The sequence below is a fragment of the Egretta garzetta genome, unplaced genomic scaffold, assembly GCF_000687185.1.
Source record: "Egretta garzetta isolate BGI_Z169 unplaced genomic scaffold, ASM68718v1 scaffold36, whole genome shotgun sequence".
Classification (NCBI taxonomy): Eukaryota; Metazoa; Chordata; class Aves; order Pelecaniformes; family Ardeidae; genus Egretta; species Egretta garzetta.
This window is the reverse complement of record NW_009259975.1, coordinates 1,325,157-1,346,365: the sequence shown is the minus strand read 5'-3', so window position 1 is coordinate 1,346,365 and position 21,209 is coordinate 1,325,157. Positions and strand designations below refer to the sequence as shown.

The 21,209-nt window shown below is 37.9% G+C and overlaps 1 protein-coding gene across 1 annotated transcript; it reads right to left on the bottom strand.

The window, feature by feature from the left end:
- Positions 1-887: 887 nt before the first annotated feature.
- On the bottom strand, positions 888-11,232 carry ALKAL1 (ALK and LTK ligand 1). The gene is made up of 4 exons (XM_035895881.1): positions 11,111-11,232; positions 6,991-7,097; positions 3,238-3,318; positions 888-952 (listed from the first exon to the last, which is right to left on the bottom strand). Exons 1-4 carry the CDS (start codon positions 11,230-11,232, stop codon positions 888-890), a joined length of 375 nt encoding a protein of 124 aa, XP_035751774.1.
- Positions 11,233-21,209: the final 9,977 nt, after the last annotated feature.

The window sequence follows — 21,209 nt, the reverse complement described above, 5'->3', positions numbered from 1 at the left end:
CCAAACTCCAAGCTTGCAGTATTTGTCAGGAGGAGGTGGTGAAAGGAAACCATCTTTGAAGAAATTTAAAGAAATTAAATTCACTGATTTTATATATTTTATCGGTCAATGATAACCAGTGCAGTTTTTCAAATCACTGTTGGAAGTGTAACCAACTTATTGATATTCAAACAACTGGAGAAAACAGCTCACTGGAAAATGTTCCTTTTGTCAGTGACAATGCTGTTTAAATAACACATTTAACATGCTATTCATAAACAAGAATGGACTGGTTCCTTCCACAACCTGTTACTTGAAGCCTTTAGCTTTGTCACATCTTTATGTTCCATTTACTTCCATCACCATGAAGTGGTATTAACCACTTGCAATCACTTGAACCACTTTTCCTGAGAAATTCTGAGGAGAGATCAATCTGGGAAAAGTGGTCCCAAAGATGAATAAAGCGACAGGGTATCTGTGAAGATTGCATTGCCAGACCTGAGACCAAAACATTCTGCATCCTCCATGGACTAACAACAAAGCTCTCTTCTGAAAGGCCTGAAATAAATGTGTTGATGAAGTCCTCATACATTTTTCTTTCACCAACCAGACTCTCTTAAAATTTCGAACAGTAATAGGTCACCCAGTACATAATCATGAATTATGGTGCCACAAGTGACTTGTAGGACATTAAAGTGGGGCCTATCAGAGGTATTTGTGCTTCTGTGTATTTCCATGAGAAACAGGTCAGGCTTACAGCAATGCCAGAGCTGCACGTTGTTGCACTCTGTTAATACCACGTTTCTGTATACATGCATGGTAACAAGGTATAAGTGTGAAGTAAATCACTAGACCATTCAACAAATAAGAAAATGAGTGGGAAAAATGATACTTACATAGCAAACATCCTAGGACTGTGTACACAAAGGACTCATTGCTAATCTTGTTAGCAACCTTGCACACCTTTTATAATCTATAAAACAAAATTACCCACAGCAATAATGAATCTCAGTTGCCAAATACCCTCAAATCTGCGTAAAATTAAATGTAGAATTTGTATGAGAATTTCAGACACTCTACACAGTGAAACCATTCTCTGATGGAAATTAATGTAATTATGTGTGCAAGATGCAAAATTATGTTGTACCTTATCCTAGCCAGAGCTTGAGATGAAATGTGAGTGATGGTAGCAATTAATTTTCTACCAGGTAGTTTCCTCCTATGATGTAGAAGACCAGATTCAACTCCCAACTTTACTTGAACGCACTAACTCATTAACTGGGACCCTATACTAACCAGCAGACTATGAGGTAGTTTGAAGTCAGGCTCTTTCAAACTTTTCATTGTTCCACTTAGTATTAGCATTGATGGAAATCCATGTTTTCCATGTCTAAGTACATCTCCTAATCATCAGACTAGAGATACTAGTGTCCCACTTGCTATCTCTCTCTCTGGTGCCCTTGGTTCAAATGACCACTTGGTTCAAGTGGCCCCTGAGCCACTGCCGTCCTTTCTGATGGAAAGATCTATTTGGTAACAGGAAATACTTAGGTGTGATTTTCTTCTCCTGCTTGATAAGTATTCTAATAATAGAAATTGTGCCTAACAGCAAGAGACTGAATGCTAACCTGGGTCCAGTTCTTCAGGGAATGTTTGTACAGAATATAACCATGTCAACAGGAGAGGAAGTAACTCATCCTCAGACATCCTATGATGACTAAGATGTCCCTGAAAGAAAATACCAACCCCCTCTAAACAGGTAATGATCAGCCTTGATAGCTATTCTAAACTCTGCGTGCTGGATAAGGTGGAGACAGTTCTAAGGATTTAGCTCTCCTTTTTAATTAACAGAACGTTTCAGGTTGAATAAAACTCATTGGCTGCTTTGGGTTTGGTTGACGTAAAGGAGAAAAAAAAAACCTGCTTTGGTTTTAACTGCAATTTTTATTTTACATCAGTTCTTCACACATCCTAACCACAGTCTTGTTTTTAATTTTAGAGAAAAGCTATTTAATTAGAAGAGAAATACTATGACTGTGTTTCTTCATAAATAAAGTGAAGCACCCAGGAAATAGAGGGGTGTCGAAATAATACTCTGGATCCATGTATCAAGGCATGCAATATGCAACATGCATGGCATTTTTGTCATGCAGCATGTAATAGATCTATATCTAGCTTACTCATATGTCTACTTACAAAGCTGTATGTATATCTTTTCAGGATCAGCTATGGATTTCACCATTCCAACTTCTGATTAGTGTAAGGGTGGATGGAGACAAGTGCTGCTCCAGCCCCTTTCAGAAGCCAGATCCTCTGAGGTGCTGAGCTTTGGTGAGAGCTTCTCAGCTGCTCACAAAAAGTGCTTACCATCTTTCTAAGTGATGCAGACAAGAAGTGTCATTATTTTTTCATGTTAAATCCTGAAAAATTTCCAAAGCACCCTGGTCCATAGTTTGTGCTTACACATCAAAAATGAGATTCGTCTTTTCAAATTAAATGGTATTGCTTATTTTCCACTCACTGTATTTGAATTTTCTATTGCACTAGGGAATGCTGAAGTAACTTCTTTTTAAGGGTTTCCATTTTGTTTGGGTTTTTTTTTTTTTGGTTGGTTGGTTTGTTTGTTTGTTTTATCCATTTAATAACATTCTAGGGCACTTTTATTTTTCAATGTCTCTGACAAAATTACATTTGGGCTGTGTTCAAGCAAAACTTCTGTGGATCTCATACTGGAATATTGTTTGATAACAACTGCACGTATCAGTAAGAGAAATGATAGGTTAATTGATCTTATGTTCTTTACCTATGGGCATATAATAGAAAATTAACACCACAAACTGAAATACACAAAAAACCCAAGATATAACCATATTATTGAGCATTAAGAGAAGGTCGAGAATGGTTCAGATTTTATCATATTGCACAAGGTAATAAGTAGAGGTAAAGGGTACAGGAAGGAGAATATGGCTGCATATCTGCCCTCTGCATAGGCATGCCCAACTGTTTTTTCAGAGTGTAGTCTTAATTTCACTTATGCTAGTCTCACTTTGAAGGAACTCCATTATACACAGCTGACTGCAAGTGCATTAATAGAAAATCTTTGTAAATTAGAAGACCTTGGATATATTTTGTAGTATACTGCTAAAGTAAAGAGCAACAGTTACAAAAGGACCAGCACATCAGACACTTAGTAGGAAAACTAGGTTCTTTTAAACAAGTATCACAGCTAGCATATAAGGTACTTTAATTACTACTTACAGGCTGGTGTTGAGCAGTCCCTTGTGTTGTGATACAGTCGATGAAAGTGCTTGCTACACTCTGATGAAAATGTGACTGGTCCTGTTTGAAAGTAAACAGAAGTTAACCACATGCTTTCGATGCCACTGCTTTGCATCTTCAATTAATGACAGCAAGATACAGAATTAAGTTCAGGGGTTTTTTTGCTAAAATTACATTTAGTCTTTTACTATACCTTAAACAATTATGATGCAACACAAGTATAACAATGCTACTGAAATAACAGAAAGAAGTACTGTCACTACATTATTATGCTCATGATCTGAATAACAGAAAAATGGCCCTTGAAAAGGATGGACTGGCTTAGCCTTGAAATTCCAGTAATTCAAAATTGACAGTAAAATTTCTTCTATGGTGAAAAATAGAATGGTGCAACTACAACAGAATTTAGTTTGCTCAGTAGTAATCAGTAGTCTAATGTAGAAGGAATAATATAGATGGAATGTGGATACCATTTCTGAAGATAAATAAAAGCAACATTTTAAGCAAATACGAGTTCTTAAGTCCTGGAAAAATGAAGTAGTTTCATGTCCTAATGCTTCTAATTTGCACATAGATGGTTTATGAAGTTCTTAATATACAATGTGGGTGATGAGGGAAAAAATGACAGCTGAATAACACCTAGGAACCTGATCTCCTGTTAAATTAGTCCTAGCAAGAAAGGGTGCAGTTGTGCAGAGGGCAGCATGTGTTTCAACGTTTGGGTGAGACAAATCCCTGTGTGCCCAGGGTGTAGTGTGCGGTGTCTTTGTTCTTCCAGCCTTCCATATCCTTCTCTGGATATACAGTGTCATCTGCCTGCATTAATATTTGGTAAGAATATATAGCTAATGGTCTCCAAAGCATGGCTCAAAGGTAACAATTTGCCAAAGAGGCCTTCCATAATTGCTGATGGCCCCGGGAAGGTATTACTGATAGCATCTGAGTTGAAAAGAAAAGCAAAAATGTAATACCTGCATCATGTAACCTGCTTAGCAATACTACCACTGACAGCTGGGGATGAATTTCCTGTCATTTGGACAGAAAATACTGACATAAATTGACACTAACTGAAAAAGACTGAATTTAACTTGCATCCTCTAAATTCAGCATGAATAGGAACCCTGAATAAAAATAGCTTGTTTCAAGCAATGCTACAAAAGGATCCATATGAAGCATGTTGTATTGACTAACTTTTCTGACAGAGGAAGATAGCACGCATTTCAGGGCAAAAATTATTTATTTCACAACTTGAAAGGTGGTTGGTCAGCCTGGTAAAACATACCAAGCCAATTCTCTCTGGATAGTGGAGCAGTGGAGCCAAACTACCAAAAGCTTGAGAGAAGATTCCTCTCTATGACAGTGAACACACTTGAACATTAGATATATTTTACAGTAATACAGGGATTTCATGAGATTTTTCAGCCACAAATAAGCTTTTCATCAAACTGACAAAACATCCTTTGCAACTTTGAACTGGAAGATTGTTGCCATTTTTTATCTGAGTAATTAGGCTCAAGAGAAAGTACGTAATCTGAAATTTTCCAAGATATATGGAGATAACATCAGCTTTTGTCACTAAATAAATTCCATGTCCCTTTAGTTAATATATGGTTTTCTAGCACTCTTCCTTGCCATCAAAAGTGGGCTGTTAATTTTATTTGTGCCTTACAGAGCACTCTGTGTCAGCTGGCTTTTCAAGCTGAATTGATAGATAGCTTTATGATTCACAAGATTATTTATGATTTTTCCTGTCGTCGAGGATTGTTACATATGGTTCTTATTTGGCTTTAAAGTGGGTCTACTATTCTTGGCATACTAGAAGTGTGCAATAATTTTCTTAACCCTGAAAGATAATGGACTGTAAAGATAATGTTGATTTCCCCTTCTCTTTTTCAAAAGTTCATTAGTTTAGGCTGTTCTAACTCTTGAACTTGTAAGGACTATATCTGAACAGGTTACTTACCTGAGGTTGATAGAAAAAGGATTATGATTTGAACGGAATCAAGAAAAACAAAGTTTAAGAGTATGTTAAGAAAATGCCTGTGGATTACAGGACCTAATCAAGCTGTGGAAAAGAAAAAAACAGGCAAAACCCCCCCATCACTGAAGATCTTAAGAGCACAATTTAAAAAAAAAAAAAAGAAAGAAAAAATATGTAGTCAGAAATTCTGAGCCAAAAAGAAATAAACTTCAAGACTTTTGGAATGAACTTGCTTTCCTTATTCATTCCAGCTAATGTTAGTCAAATAATTTCAGCAATTTTGATGGCAACTACTCATGCAGAAAAACAACTATTAATTTAATGAATGGCTCCAGAAACAGGCCTTCAAGTATTTTTTGCTCTTTTTCTTTTCCATGATTTAGTATTCTCAAAATACTTTCTCTAAAACTCATGGTTGCTTTCCACTGTTGTTTTTGAGTAGTGAAACTTGTTCTGTATTCATTATTTAACTTCCCCAGGCTCTTAAGTTGAGCTTTTGTTGTTGTTGTTGTTGTTGTTGAGCAGTTTCCAAAGTTAAGAATGAAAAGGAAATGGATTAAGTATTAATATAAGCGAATCTTTCTTATCTGTCCTCCCCAGGAGAGGAATTTTCAATATTCCTGTGCTACATAGGATAGCATAGTTGAAATCTATATGTTCTTTACATTTCTTTCTCATATGGACTGAAAACGGAAAGGTTCATAATTACTCTTGTTTACTGTAAGAGTGAAAGCCCAGCTGGGTGGGGCACATTTCCTGCAGGTACTGTTAGGCTGCAGTTAGCAGTTGGCAGAAAGATCCTTAAAGTTGGGCTTATCCTAAAGGTTTAAGGACATCTTCCCCATGCAAAAGAGACAGCATATTCTTTCCTTTCTTGCCAAGGACTGTCTGAAATTTCCAGCAAAGGGGAAATGTATAATTGTAACCAATTCTCTTTTTCATGCTCTCACTGCTAACTTTTTCTCTAGTTTTTAGTTTCACTAATCCCACTAGTGTTTAAAATCACCAACAGATTTATGGTGTCATACTCTGAGACTTTCACGTTTCTGAATTACAGAACATTTGAAACTGGACAGTAAAGAATCAGTGCAAGCATCTTGCTGTTGGCAACTCTTCTTGCATATATTCAGAGGGTGCACTATTTTTCCCAGTAGCTACAAAACGGAGTACCAAAGGTAAGTGCATTACACAACTCAATGTCAGTTTTCAAGTAAGTACTTGACTGTAATCATGAAAAACTTTTGTATTTGAAAGAGCAAATTATTTTTATGTTTCATTTACATTGATTTAATCCTCCCTTGTTCTATTTGTTCTTCCTGTTAAAATAAGCATCCACATGTATACATCATGAGACACAAAACAAAAATTGTTTCCCTGATATAGTGAAAACTCACATGGCCACACAGGTCTGTTTCTGAAAGATATGTGCAGTCCAATGAGAGGTTTTAAAATCAGTGAACTTGAAAATAAATAAGGCAAGTGACAATAGAATGATAAAAATGAAACAATAAGTTTTAAATAATGTTTTAACTTGCCATCTTTTGGAAGTTATTTTAGGCTAGATTATTCAAAGAGACACTCAAACCTCAATGTAATTAGAGTTCTTTAAAAATTTCTAGTCCTAAAATATGCAAATTTAACTTCACAAATGTTAAACGTGGTGCAGTATCTCAAAAAAGCTAACGGTGCGACTCTTGTGGCAACTTAGAATATGCATATGTAGGAATATTAAGAGCAAGCAGCTGCCTTACCTGTAAAATGTTTTATGAACTTGTCTTTTAGACTGGAATCTCTTGGAAAAATTTCTGAGGAGAAAAGAAAAAAAAAAGTATCTATGTAGTATATTCCAAGATGTCTGCTGTAAAGAGACCAAATAGCTTCCCAAATTAACTATGAATTAATTTTCATAGTTTTGTGTGTGTGTGTGCACACATGTGCATGCATGTGTGTGTAAACATTGCAAAATGCTTCGGGTAATTCACAGATAAATACCAAATGGTCACCCTACCACACACACTATCGGGCTATAATTTTAGAAAGACTCTAAATAATATAAATATGTTATCATGTTATGACAAGTATTTGAGTACCTGAACAAATTATGTAAAATAACCTAGATAAATACAGACCAAATACCATATTTTGGGGTTTGAAATAACAAGTACCTGAAAAGTCTCCTACAGATCACCTAAGATAGATATGGGCATGCATATTTTCATTGCACTATTAGTCAAAAAACAGTACTTCTGTAATAAATCCTGTGAATTTTAAAATATTCCCTTTCCATAAATGGTATTTTTTCCACAAAGTACAAGAGAAAGTAGAAGTCTCAGAACAGCCAAAGGAATCAGGCAGAACAGGAATTGGAGCTAACACAAAAACTATACTATGTTTGGGGTTTTTTTTTTTTGCAGTTAGATGCTGCCTCTGGCTTACAGCAGAAACTTCTGATGGAAGTAAATATTCTCAGAACTAGTACATTTACCCTCAGTCTCATAAATTTTCCACTAAAAAACTGTATTAAAAAATTCTTGGGTAACTGCAGTTATTACTGCAGAGAGTAACTGAATAAAACAGCTGCATGTTATGCTAAATTCAAAAGAAATACCTTTCTTAGCACTAATGCAAGGAACATGATTAATTCTCAGCATTAGGACCTGCAGCTAAACATACTTATTCACTAAAAAAAATTTCCTTAGAACTTATGTAATTTTAAATCTTTGTATTCTCCTACTTTTTTTTTTTTTCAATTCCCAGTCTGAATTAACATTTAGCTCGGAAGAGAGCAAGTTTCCTTTCATACTATAGGAAGATGTTGGTTATCTGCCAAAATAAATTCTTACCACTGGCTTTAGGCAGTTTCTCAGAGGTCACATGAGTGTATTATTAGGCTGGGATTTTAAGCTAAAATGCTCAAGTCTTACTTCAACTCAGCAAGATTAGGGATCCCAATTTACTTAAGATTCCTCAAAAATCTATTTTAACTGACAGAAACTTAATTTGTTCCCTTATTGCAAATGAAATATCACCCCTTCTACATTAAACTTAGAATTTTACTGATATCAAATGTCAGGTAGTTTAAAATTACGCAGAATAAAGCCTATGAAAAGCCAAAGCAGTGAAACAATCTGGGTGAGTTTTGAATGGGATGCCTCAAGTGGACCAATACTGCCAAATAACCAAAGTCTGGTGAAGGTTGGGCTAGGAACAGGCCATTCTTGCTCTGACAAAGAACATTTAGACCCAAGTTCTTTCGAAGTCTATAGTATTTGCTGTGAGAATAGTAACCATTTTGCCCCATAAAATTCTTCAGGAAAAGTCCATAATACAGTATACAGCTAAAAGCCCACCCCTAAATGCACAGAAGGGAAAACAGGATAAGGGATTTGATGCTCAGGCAAGGAGCAAGGCATTGCAAGGGTAAAACTGCAGCTGTAGCTGTGTTGGTGAGCCCGAGAAGGAATGCTGCAGGGTCTGCTTCCCATGAGTAACCTACATCAGCCCAGGGTTCGCAGGCAATGCCTGTCCCAATAGGGAAAACTAGGTCAGTCGTGTGTTGGGAAGTGGCTGAATGATATTGACTGCGTGCCTGCTCCCTCCCCTGCTGCGGCTGCCATCCCTCCGGGAAGCCAAAGCAGTGAAACAATCTGGGTGAGTTTTGAATGGGATGCCTCAAGTGGACCAATACTGCCAAATAACCAAAGTCTGGTGAAGGTTGGGCTAGGAACAGGCCATTCTTGCTCTGACAAAGAACATTTAGACCCAAGTTCTTTCGAAGTCTATAGTATTTGCTGTGAGAATAGTAACCATTTTGCCCCATAAAATTCTTCAGGAAAAGTCCATAATACAGTATACAGCTAAAAGCCCACCCCTAAATGCACAGAAGGGAAAACAGGATAAGGGATTTGATGCTCAGGCAAGGAGCAAGGCATTGCAAGGGTAAAACTGCAGCTGTAGCTGTGTTGGTGAGCCCGAGAAGGAATGCTGCAGGGTCTGCTTCCCATGAGTAACCTACATCAGCCCAGGGTTCGCAGGCAATGCCTGTCCCAATAGGGAAAACTAGGTCAGTCGTGTGTTGGGAAGTGGCTGAATGATATTGACTGCGTGCCTGCTCCCTCCCCTGCTGCGGCTGCCATCCCTCCGGGCAGCAATCAGCTTTTCAACATGTGCCCACGTTTCAGCTTTCTTCAAGTGTTCGTTTTCTTAACAGTACAGTACATTTACTTGGTAAAACACAATGAGTGAGCCCCTAGCCCTCCACAAAGACAACCTAAGCTCATTTGTATAAAAATCACGACCAGCACAGGTTACTGGAACACTTCTGGCTGCTGGCTCTAACAGCAGGGGCAACTCTGCCTGAACTATGAATTGCCTATATAATTTTCTTCCAGCAGCATAGCCAAGCCCTCCTCTCTGTATGCAACCATGAGGCAGAGGTCTCAAAGAACTCAGTATTTCAATCAAACTGATGAACATCTTTTTTGAACAGAGTATGTATCACTGACCCCCGACCAGATCACACTGCAGCCAGAAGCAGGATCCCAAGTCCACACAGGATGCTTTTATAAGGCAGTGAAAAATCATCATGACAAAACCTTTATGCTAGCTTTTCCTGGCTTCTAACAAGCTCTTAGTTGCTCCAGTCATAGTTCACGTGGCATCTATCACCTATTAAGACAGAAAGCTTAGTATCTGTTCTCACAATGTACATTCACATCCTCACAATGTAAGTTAAATTCCTTTGATGCATTAATTTCATAAAGGAAAAGCAGAACCATGAATATAAGAAAATAGAGTGTGAAAGCATTACTGAAATCAAAACACTTGAAAGTCACACTGGGCAAAAATACAAAAGACACAGGAAAATGAAAGAATAAAATGCTTTAAGTGTGAAACCCACATGAACAAGAAATACTGAAGGGAGAGAGTTTATTCAATCCATTCTTGCCTCAAGACCACGTTACACAATCTAGTAATATACAGCCAGTATATACTCCATAGGGTATAGTAACTGATCGTTTTCAATCAGCTGGGAGAACATTCAGACTGTGGCATTCTTGAGCCCAGGCTTACAAAACCTGCACTGCTCACCATAGAGTACATCTGAATCATTAGGCACTTCTGCTATTGACCCTGTCTTCATCCTGGGTATAATCTCAGTTTATAATCATAAATAATCCTAACTCAAGGATTTCTTTCTTATTTACAATAGGTCCTCTACATGTATAGATAATTACTCATCTGAGGGAAAATGCTGCTCATCCTTACACCCCTTCCACAGACAGCAATGGTCATGGACAATTATTAAATGGTGCTAGGACAGATCTGCTACTGGATCTGCTGTCTAAAATACTGGGAATACTTATGGCAAAAATCTAGGGACAAGACAAATTCAGAAGGTATTACTGCTTGCTTCACAGGCAGAATGGTTAAGTTTATACTGCAAATTTGGTTCTAAACTATCCATCCAGTTAATTTTATCAAGTTGTGATGCTTCACAGAACGTCTTGTGGCTTCAGGTAAAAGATGACTGGATCTGCTCAAGTTTTATCCCATGCTGGGATAAATGGGATGATGGGGAGAACTAGTAAGGTCTGAGCTAAGAAGCAGTGAGCAACAGCTGCTCCAGCTCCCCACTCTTTCATTTTGTTGTAAAGTTTCCAAAGTTGATTTAAATCACTCTTGTTAAGCTAATTCCCTAGAAAATTATTCTGTGTGCTATTCAGTTGTTATTCAGCACCTGTTAGCTGACATAAATGTTTAATTTTTCACTATTTTGGACACAATTACAGAGAGGTAGAAGACTAAATAAGCCACAGCCCTGGGATCAGGCATATGCTAAACATGCAATAAAAGACATCGTTTCTTCACCTTGGATCAGGCTTTTCACCTTTTTGTGCCTTCGGTCTCTCTGCGTTTTGTCTGTTCAGATTGCAAAGCTGTGACAGCAGGTGCTGATTTTTACCCTGTGTTTGCACTGTCTCCAGCAGCATGTCACCATAATAGTGCCTGGAAAATTCATGTCCTGCTGTAGTATAAATAACAAGAAGAGCTGTGCTCGCAGTACTGAAATAAGCCAAATCCACACAACAGTTTGTTGGCTTGGGATGTGAAAACTCCACATCCTCAGGTGATAACACCTTGGAAGAAAAAATCAAGACCTCAATTTGTGACGTAGCAGAGCTCAGGCTTCATTGGCCAAGTCCCTTAATCTTTCTATGTAAGAAAAAAAAAAAAAGCCTTCATCAAGAATCATAATATTCTCTTTTTGTAAGAATATTCATGCATCTAAAAAAACTCCCAGTAAAATCCAAAGCATTTTTTTGAACATAAAACCAGAAACGATGTTAGCTATCACTATACCTTTGTCTGCCACCTAAATGGTATTTGTCAGATTTACATGCAGGTACTAAAGTGCTCTCCACAACACACTTCAATTACAGTATTTAAAGCTTGTCATCTTTAGCCAAGTTGAAATATGATCTGTTTTCCAGAACATCCATTGTTAATTCAGAATATCTACTGTTATTTTATACAACATTCCTTGAAATGACATGTCACATGATGGAGTAACAGGCTTTCTTGTTTTTATGTTGTTCTGCACTTCAAGAAGTTACTTATTAGAGTTCGAATGATTATAACCTCACAGAATTTTTTTTATGATACAATACATAGTCCAAGATATAGTCAATAGCAACGGTAATGCATCTTATCATATCATATAATGGTTATAAGCCCCTGATCTGGTTTGTATTCATTCTGGTAAAGCCATTTTGAGTTAATGCAATTATCTGTTCTTCAGAAAGGCCAATGCTTTAGAATTACCCTTTTTTCTTTGCTTTTTATTCTTCTTTCCTAGTAATATTTTCTTTTACTTTATAATCCTTTTCAAGACAAATTTATTTTAATACAAAGCAATAAATTTCAGAAAATCTTGCATAACCAACCTTATAATCAATTTTTCCTAGTCTAAAATAGATTAATTGAGATTATGCACAACCATCACACATATAATCTTATGATTATAATCAATTTTTCCTAGTCTAAAATAGATTGAGATTATGCACAACCATCACACATATACTCTTATGAAAAACTTAATTCCCACGTATTTTCTTTAAAGTTACTGTATAACTATGGCATTTAGAAAATGAATGTTTTACTGTGTATTTTCTTCTCTGTGTCTATAAAATGGCAGAATAGAACTGTCAGCAGTGAGATGCAGCTGACTCTTCTATTATAAACCCAGATGCAGGCTTCTAAAAACGTTGCTTTGGCATGAAAATAGCATGTGATTACTTTTTTTTGTAAGATCATTTCATGTTATGAACCTGCTTACAACACAGTATGTGTTAATAAAGTTTTAATTAAAAGTGACATTTAGGACAAGACTCTCCAAAGCTTCAACTTAAACAAAAGCTTTATTTGTTCATAGTAGAGGAATAAATCTTGCAGTGGTTGAAATATCATGCTTCTACAAATATTGGAACACTGTCAGCAAAACTGTCTCGAGTACTTGTTAAAATAGACAAGTCCCATTTATTTGGGTAGAGCTTTTCTTTCCTAGAAACTCCCTGTAGTGCCTAAAGATGGCAACCCTTGTCTACCGTGACAATACTACAAGGTAAAACACCAGTAGTAGTAGGTTTGCACACATTCAGCAACGTCAAAATGGATTTAGTTTATGGAAAAATTAAGTGTATGGTAAAAAAAGTGATACTAAAATCTTTCAAATGCAAATTCATAAAGAAATTGATAACGTGTCAGAAGAACTTAAGCAACACAGATGAAAATAGACAGGAAGAAGAGAAAAATACCAAGTAAAGTGTTTTACTAGAAACATGAGTGAATGGAATGACATTGCAATGCCAGGATGAAAGTATCCTCAGCATGATTGTCTTAAAAACACATGAATCCTTTACGAAAGCAGTGCTTTAAAAACCACACACACAAAAGATATTCAGAAACCTTAACAACCCAAGCCATCCTTCCTCTGTATGCCTTAATTTACATACGTAATGATTTCTATAAATGTTAGGAAGAGATGTACAGCCCCAGTTAAAAAAAAAAAAGCAAACAAGTTTTGCTCAAAAGCCATCAAAAACTAAAATAGAAGACAGTACAAAGATAAGGCATCCTAGTGGAGAGAAAAACATTAACACACATTTTGGTAAGAGTATGGTGTGGTGTTGAGTAAAGCACAGGTCTTTGACCACAGTATCATACATGGGAATCACATGGTGAAGTATGCTGGGAATAAATGGAGCTTGAAGCATGGACCTAGAGATCCGATCCAGATATTCCTGCTAGACGTAGACAGAAATACACGGTCACCACTGTGGGCAGCTGTCACAGGGAGTCAATCCCAGGCCCTGGCTAGAGCATTTGCCACACTGCGGTTTCACAGGGCTCAGGAGAACGGCTCCTAACACAGCCCTCAGCAGCAGACGACATTAATCAGATTTAAATCAATTAACATACACTTCTTTCTTCAGTACCCTGACCAATTAAAAGGTCTTAATTTCCTATTGTCATTATTACACTTTGGCCGTGACCAGATTGCACAAAACTCTTACTTCTGGGCCCATGGCTGGACAATGTTCTTGCCTGCAAAACTAAGGATTTCCAGCAGCTTTGGCTATGCTGGAAATGCTATTTTTTATGCTGCTATTCCATTACTACCAGAATGGCATTACTTTTTGTTCTGCAAACAATAGCCATATTAATATAGATTGAAATGTTTCTCTGGATCCTCATGTGGTGTCTTGATACAGCAGAGAAACAGAGTATGCAGGTCTTTGTTGAAAATGTGTGACATTTGTATTCCCTACTCGGGGACCACCAGTTGATTCTGGGGTCTGTCCAAGAGTGCTCGAAATCCTTAGGACAAATTTGTGGTTGTGTTACAACTCAGTTCACAGACTGATATATTTAATGCATTTTCTATTGCAGTTTCCCATAGGGAGGCAAGAAAAAACATTGCTTTGTGCAACAGAGAGCAACTCCTTCCATCATTAACAACCATAAATCATTAAACATTTTCTATTATTTGTGTTAGAAATAACTGCCATATGAGAAAATATCTACTTAAATGATGTAATTTAATTCTTAGTCTCCTCATCTGTCGTTCCTGCCACACAAACTGTATTTCTGCTTTTGTTTTGTTCTTTTTGTACCAATTTTCCATAATTAAAAGCTTTATAATAATTTCTAATTGTCTGAGTAACTTGTTTCCTTATACACACACACACACACACCCCGCTTTCCCCCAACAGAGCTGCAATTCATTCCTTTAAACAAGGGAAAATATCTATTTCTGTGCACAGTATTCCAAGACGTCACTGTGTTACTACTTCTGTTAAGTAACACACACCGTTCCCACTTACTGAATACTTTTATTTTGAGACTTTGATGTGTACATACTAAGTTCCACGGGGCATAGATGGAAAATGAGTCAATGCTCCAGACAGACACATTCCTTTCTGTATGTAATACCACTGTTTGAAATTCAAAACTTACCAGATTCTTCCAAGTGCTGTGTAATGAAGATCACAATAAATTAGCAAAATTGTTTGCATTTTCTATCACTGTCTGCTCTAGCAGGTGAAAAATTATCTGGTATCTTAGTATTTTCTGGAGAAAAAAAAGCCTCAGATAAACCCCCAAACCAACACTGCTTGGATTCACAGAGATGAGAGTGTCTGCTCAAGAGAGAATCCTGAATTAATCTACAACTGCATACCACTGCCATCTACTGAATGTAGAATATGCGGAATGTACTCATGCATACCTTCCTGCTCTGAGAGAGCAGTTTACTAGGTTTCGCATTTACTCCATCAAACAGGAGCCCTTTCAGTTCTCACAACACAAAGTGTACTCTAGACCTTAAGGGCTACAAATAGGGTGCAATTAAGAATATATCCCAGAGTCTCTATCCAGCTGTGTACTCACCCTTGTAAGCCTTACCTACATCAGTTGCTCCCCTTGAACCGAGGGAGAATAATATTTGCCAGACATTCACAAAGGAGTAACTGCAATCTATTTGGTTCTACGAAAACTTCAGTATTGCAAATACTGAACATTTTAAAAAATACACAAAGTATTGTACAAAGGGATTCCTAAAACTAATGATAAAAACAGATAAGGACACCTTCTACAAGGTGCAGTAAAGTGAGAAAATGAACACACTAAAAAACATATAAAGAGCAAAGGCATACTGCTTTTCTAACCCAGAACGCCTTGGGTTTGTCTGTAGTACTGTATGTTTGTATGTCCTTGTAACACGTTTGATGGATTGGCACCTGTGCACTAGTTCGGTGTAGATCTGAAGTATTTCAAATTTCTGTTTTTTCCCCCTTTGCTTGGAATAGAATATTTTAATATTTTTTTTAAGATTTCTAAAAAATTTCTAAAAAATTTTAAAAAACTAAAAATAGTCTTGAAATAGTTCAAAGTGCTGCCTTTTTATAGTGACCAGGGTCAAATTCCACTCTCACTGCCAGCTGCATAGTCCCCCTCACTCATCAACACCCCATTAATATAATTGCAAGGGAATTATAGAAGAGGTTATGGACTCAAATATTTTTCAGCTGTATTGTTATCACAGAGACCTTCAGGTGGGTACCAAGAAAACAGATGACTAACTTTAGATACTTGATTTCAGTTTGATGTATAGCCTTTGTTTGAGCAATGGGCAGTAAGCTTTAGCCACACTCTGTTATAAAGAGTATGGAAGATTCTGCACATACTATATTATATTATAATATAATATAATATAATATAAATAGTAACTCAAAAAAGGAAGGCTAAGTTGGCTTGTAACTTTATTCAAGAAGAAAGGGATATCTATTTATCTCTGCCAACTGAAAAACGGGCAAGACAAGTCTTACATTAGCTAGGCACATTCCAGTTCTTCAAAAAGGTTATGAACAAGATTCTAGGACGTTGCCTGAAATAGCAGATGGCTGAATTTAATAAATCCAATAGCTTCCAGCCATATGATTCTAAGTGTGAAATACTGGCTTTAATTCAATAACTATCTCATTTATGTTCTATGTGCTATTATCCCCATTAGGTCATGGCCTGTGAACACCTAAGAGGGAAGAATTTATCTTCAAAACCCTACTACTCCCACCCTAAAGAGTCCCTTTGATTAAATGCTAAGTCTTACATAAAGACTATGAAAATTTGTAAATATATGATGATGAGCCATGCAAAACACACTCTTTTACACTTAGAAGAAATACATTTGTTTGCTATAGTGTTTTATTGCTAACTCATTCATTCTTTGTTTACTGCAAATCATTAAATGGAGTTAGTTTCTGAATTAATTCAATTTATTTATTACTACAATACAAAGGAGTACATGGGATTAGAAATTAAATGTCTCAAGCTCCTTGCCACATTTCTAGCACAGGGTAAATCTGTAAGTACCATCCTACTGATTCAGCTAGTTTTTATGAAAAGAATGGCCATTACCTAGCTCCCGTTTGGTTGTTTCAGATGGCAAACCACTTCTCTTGTCATTAAAAGTAATTAAACTTCGGTGTACATCATCAGACAGATAACTTTAAAAGCTACTCACTTTTTTCTAGTTTCTCTTTTCAAAACACCAGGAGCGCAATTGTGATGCTGCCTGAGAAAGTGTTATGTGCTCATTTGTGTAAGAAACCACACCTCATACTCCATTCTACGAAGGAAAATAAAAATTTAAGTTTTCTTCATTGATGCATTTTCCTCTCCGTTCATCTGTGGTATAAATTTAATGAAAGTGAAGTTTGTCCTCTTTTTCTAAGAAAGTGAGAACTTTAGTCCCATAATCTTTGTACCTCCCTACAGGATCTCACAGGACACACTGAAAGCAGAGTGGCCAGGTCAAAGCTCCCGTGCTATTATTGCTAGCATCATGGCACCCTTGCCAACACAGTCCCTCTCAAGCACAATCTGTGGCAGGCTTGCCTTCTTCCGTGCAAGTGAAGGGAGGTGAAGTGACACAAAGTCGTCTGAGACAAACTTTTGTCTCTAGTTTTTTTATGCTTCGTGACATCCGTCCTTCAACAGAAACTTTGAAAAAATCAAAACACTAAGAGAAAAAAAAGCAAATACATACAAACTTTACTTGAGTTTGCTCTTTTTCATTTTATTGTGCTGCTGCTTGGGAAAGATACAGAAATTCTTTCCTTTGTAACTCAACTTCTGAGCTTAAATTTACAGGACCATCTTTGAGACACCACAACTGTTCATGTTGTCTCATTGTCCCACTCCTTGTAATCCATACTACCGTACTATACAAAAGTGAAAGCACCTGTGACAGTACAAGAGAGGAGGCCGGAAAGCACATCCAGAAGTAGGAGAAATAGGCACAGAAGTATTCGGTGTTCATCTTGCATCACTTGGAGAACCTACACAGGATCCAAGGCACAGGAGAAGGACACCTACTTATCATTCCTACCTTCACCCCTACCTAGGTCAATTCTTTAGAAGCTATGGAGAAGAACTACTTCTAACTAAGTCCCTCCAGTAGGCTTAGCAGCAGAAATGGCCAACTTACAGTCATGGGAAGGTGATAAAGACCTGTTCACATCCACAGAAAGGACCCAGACAGACTCTGCCCCCACTCTTCCCTGCCCATGTCCTACTTGCCCTACTCTTGCTCAGCCATTGCACTTTGCCTTCTCCCCTCCCTGCACTCCCCCTGGCCACCTCGCCTTGGCTGGTCTCTGCCAAGCTGCAAGTAGGAACAAGGATTGACAGGAAGAGTTAGCAGCAATTGTTGCTATGAAGACAACTAACGGCATGAACAGTAATTCCAGGGAGGCCTTCCTACCTCAGCAGAGCCACGACTATTTACAGCCTGAAAGGGGTTGCCAGCCTCCAGTTGAACACTCTCTTAAGGGCAACAGCTTATCCTTAGAGTTGGCTCCTTCAAGCCTGGGCACAGAACTGTGGGAAGGACATAACCCGAGGCTGGAAGGAGCTAACTCACTCAGGCTGCAGAAGAAGCATTAATCACGTCTGAAGTGTCAGGATAGGTGGACAGGGGAAGGGGAGGATAGTCTTGCCTGTTGTGAACTGTTCAGGGTTTTCAACCCTGGTAATATTATGTTTCTCTTCACACCCCAAGTTTGATTTGTCTTTGCTTAACTCATTATTTGTGAAAGGAGTGCTCAGACACTGTACTTTCATTTCTCAGAAAAAGAAATCACACCCTGTTGCTGGTTAAAAGACTGCAGTAATAATATTTCTATCATCATGAGCTTGAAGAGGCTGAACCTTGGCTGGCCAGGGGATGCAGGTGCTTGCCACCTTCCGATGCCCTCTGCTGTGTGAATGCAGAAACCAGCACCTAAAAATCGCCCTACCTAAATCAGAATATTTCCCACAGAGTATGAGACTAAGTCATTTCTCTGTGCTCCGTTCATTTATAATGTCATCAGTTACATGTTGTACCAACAGTCATTCATCAACCAGCCAGAATTTGTAGAAATACATGTCAGTCTGCAAATTGGCTGTAGATCTTCCCAAACATTTTTCTTTCTGTCACCTGTCGACCAATATTTCACTCTGTCAGTAGAACTATGTGAAGGTTCTTAGCCAGGTAATGGAAATGTACTTCCAATTGCACATGTGAAGCCTTCTCCCAAAATCTTTCCCTTCTTCCTGAATGTAAGATTGTCAGTCAGCTCCAGGTAATTTAATTTTTATTATAACTAAACAATACTTTCAAGTTTCCATCTGCCACTGTCTTTCTTCTGCTGGTTTCCTCACTCCTGCAAAGACTTCATGATTAAAAATGGGGGGGGTTTATTTGATAGAGAATTTTTAAATGCTAAATGAAACATGCAATAGTGTAACAACAAGAGAAAAAACTATTTTATTTCCTCTTATTCATAAAGGTAACGAACATCTTTTATATGTTCATTAAGGAAAAAAAAAATTGCTATAAAGTTACAAGGCTTTCACAACTACAGTTTCTCAAGGTCTAATTCTGAGACTGTCAGAGCCGTAATCTTGAGACTGCATTAAAAGGAGGAAAATTGATGTAAATCTCAATGGATCTCTGAAATTGCCTGAACCTGGTGTTCCAATTTCCATGGTTAGAGTCGCAGAAGCCATTGTTCGAATGTCAGATTTTGAAATCAAAACCAACAGCAACTAGGGAAATGCATTCTGCACAAAGCAGTTGTGTACTAGCAGCTCTCTGGATTCCCAACTGGTGCAAGAAATGATTCTAGGAGCTGTTATACTCTCAAGTAACACAGTTTTGAGGGCTGAAAGACACTGGGAGGAGAGTATGGCCTGATTCTGTTCTCCTTGATTTCAATAGAAGCAAAAACATGTCCTCAATCTGTGTGTAATTCACATGGTCTACTTAGCTAAACAATTAAGTCACAGCTCTGACATCTGATATTTATTTTAAGTTCTTTGAGCCAGATTCTCTTCTCTGAGCCAACCCTTTTTTCTATTCTGGTGGCACAAAGGCTGTAACAACCATGGATTTTCCCAGCTGGAGATTCTCCCAGCATGAATAAGTCTTCACCTGTCTGGAAAAACCAGCTTTCATGTTATTTCCTCTTCCTTTGCACCCTTGGAACCTTTGCCATCTCCTTATGCGAAAGAGTAAGAGGCCTCGCTACAGCCCTCATTACCATGCTTCAAATATTCTTAGCCTGCATACTTTCCTCTTCAAATTAAAGCTATCCATTTTAAATAATCCAAAGGCTATTATACCTAAGTGAAAACATAGTCTGCTATGATGCTCCTGCCGTGTTTCAGAAGACATACAATTGAGGATCTGTCCAAGGCACGTTACCAATGAGACATCTCAAAAGCTCTGAACCCTTAAACTATAGGTCACTCCTATCTGTGCAGGCCATGCTTAAGAATTTAATCATATTGCAAGGTCATCCTTAGAGAAAAGACCCTCAATCCAAGCAAGCCAACTTTTTAACCCCCCCCTCCACCCCAAGAAAGCAGAGGATGTGTTAAGGGGTAGCCCAAAGACAGGTTCAACTGAAAAACCCACACAGTTTGATTAGAGTGTTTTTAAACCACCACCTGAGTGGGAAATCTTGTGGTTAATGGCTGCTCCTTTTATGTTATTTTAGGTGATGTACCCAATGAAAAGATCTTCAAATGAGACTAGTTTAATGGAGATCACAAAATCAGTATGTAGTTTACCACCACTCTTATTTTAGTTTAGGCAATGTCCCAGTGTGGGCCCAATCTGCTGGGAAATATGAATCCTCACAGAAGGACTGCCCCATAAGTATGCTGTGGGAAGCAGTGGAACAAGGCGAAGCCACTGTGAAGGCAGCACCAATTACTCAAACTTCATCCACCTCTTTGAATATGTTTACATTGTCAAGAAATTAGTCAAGGATCTCACGCCAGTCTCAAGATGAGATTCATTCACATCCTAATCCCTTATGCCTGTGCTCGTGTTTCATTAGCTAAAATCTGGAGCTCTCCGGAAGGGAACACCCAAGTATATGCTAATACGCAGTGTAGGCCCCAGCTCTTGCCCAGCAGTGTGCAGTGGCCTGAGTGTCACCAACAAATATTTTCACATTACAGCCTTGGACAGCTGAAGAGGCATCAAGCTCAAAAGCAACTGGAAGCAGGAAGCAAGCAGGTCCACCAAACAGAGAAAAAGTAGGGGAGGAAGTATGGAAAGTGTGTCTAGTCTAAGGAGAAACTAAACTTCTACTTGGGCATCTCACTTCTTTCATTGTATCGCCTTTAGCTACAATACAGTTGTGCCCCACTTCCGGGCAGAATCCTGTTCTAGGGTGTGCGTCTCAGTGAACACGTACAACGTTCACTGAACAGCTACCTACCACAGTTGACTTCCAGACATGCACTGGGATATAATGGCCCAGCAAAGTAGTCTCACAGTTTCATGGACCAAGATTTTTGGCCAAGGAAATGAGTCAACCTGGGAGGTAAACAACATCAAAGGGAGTAACAT

Excerpts from the sequence above, each read along its gene's own strand:
- ALKAL1 (XM_035895881.1), bottom strand. The coding sequence starts at position 11,232 with ATGCTGCTGGAGACAGTGCAAACACAGGGTAAAAATCAGCACCTGCTG. Across the intron at positions 7,098-11,110 it reads GGTGAAAAGCCTGATCCAAG|CAGACATCTTGGAATATACT; the intron begins GTGAAGAAACGA and ends GTCTCTTTACAG. Across the intron at positions 953-3,237 it reads GGACTGCTCAACACCAGCCT|ATTATAAAAGGTGTGCAAGG; the intron begins GTAAGTAGTAAT and ends TTTGTTTTATAG.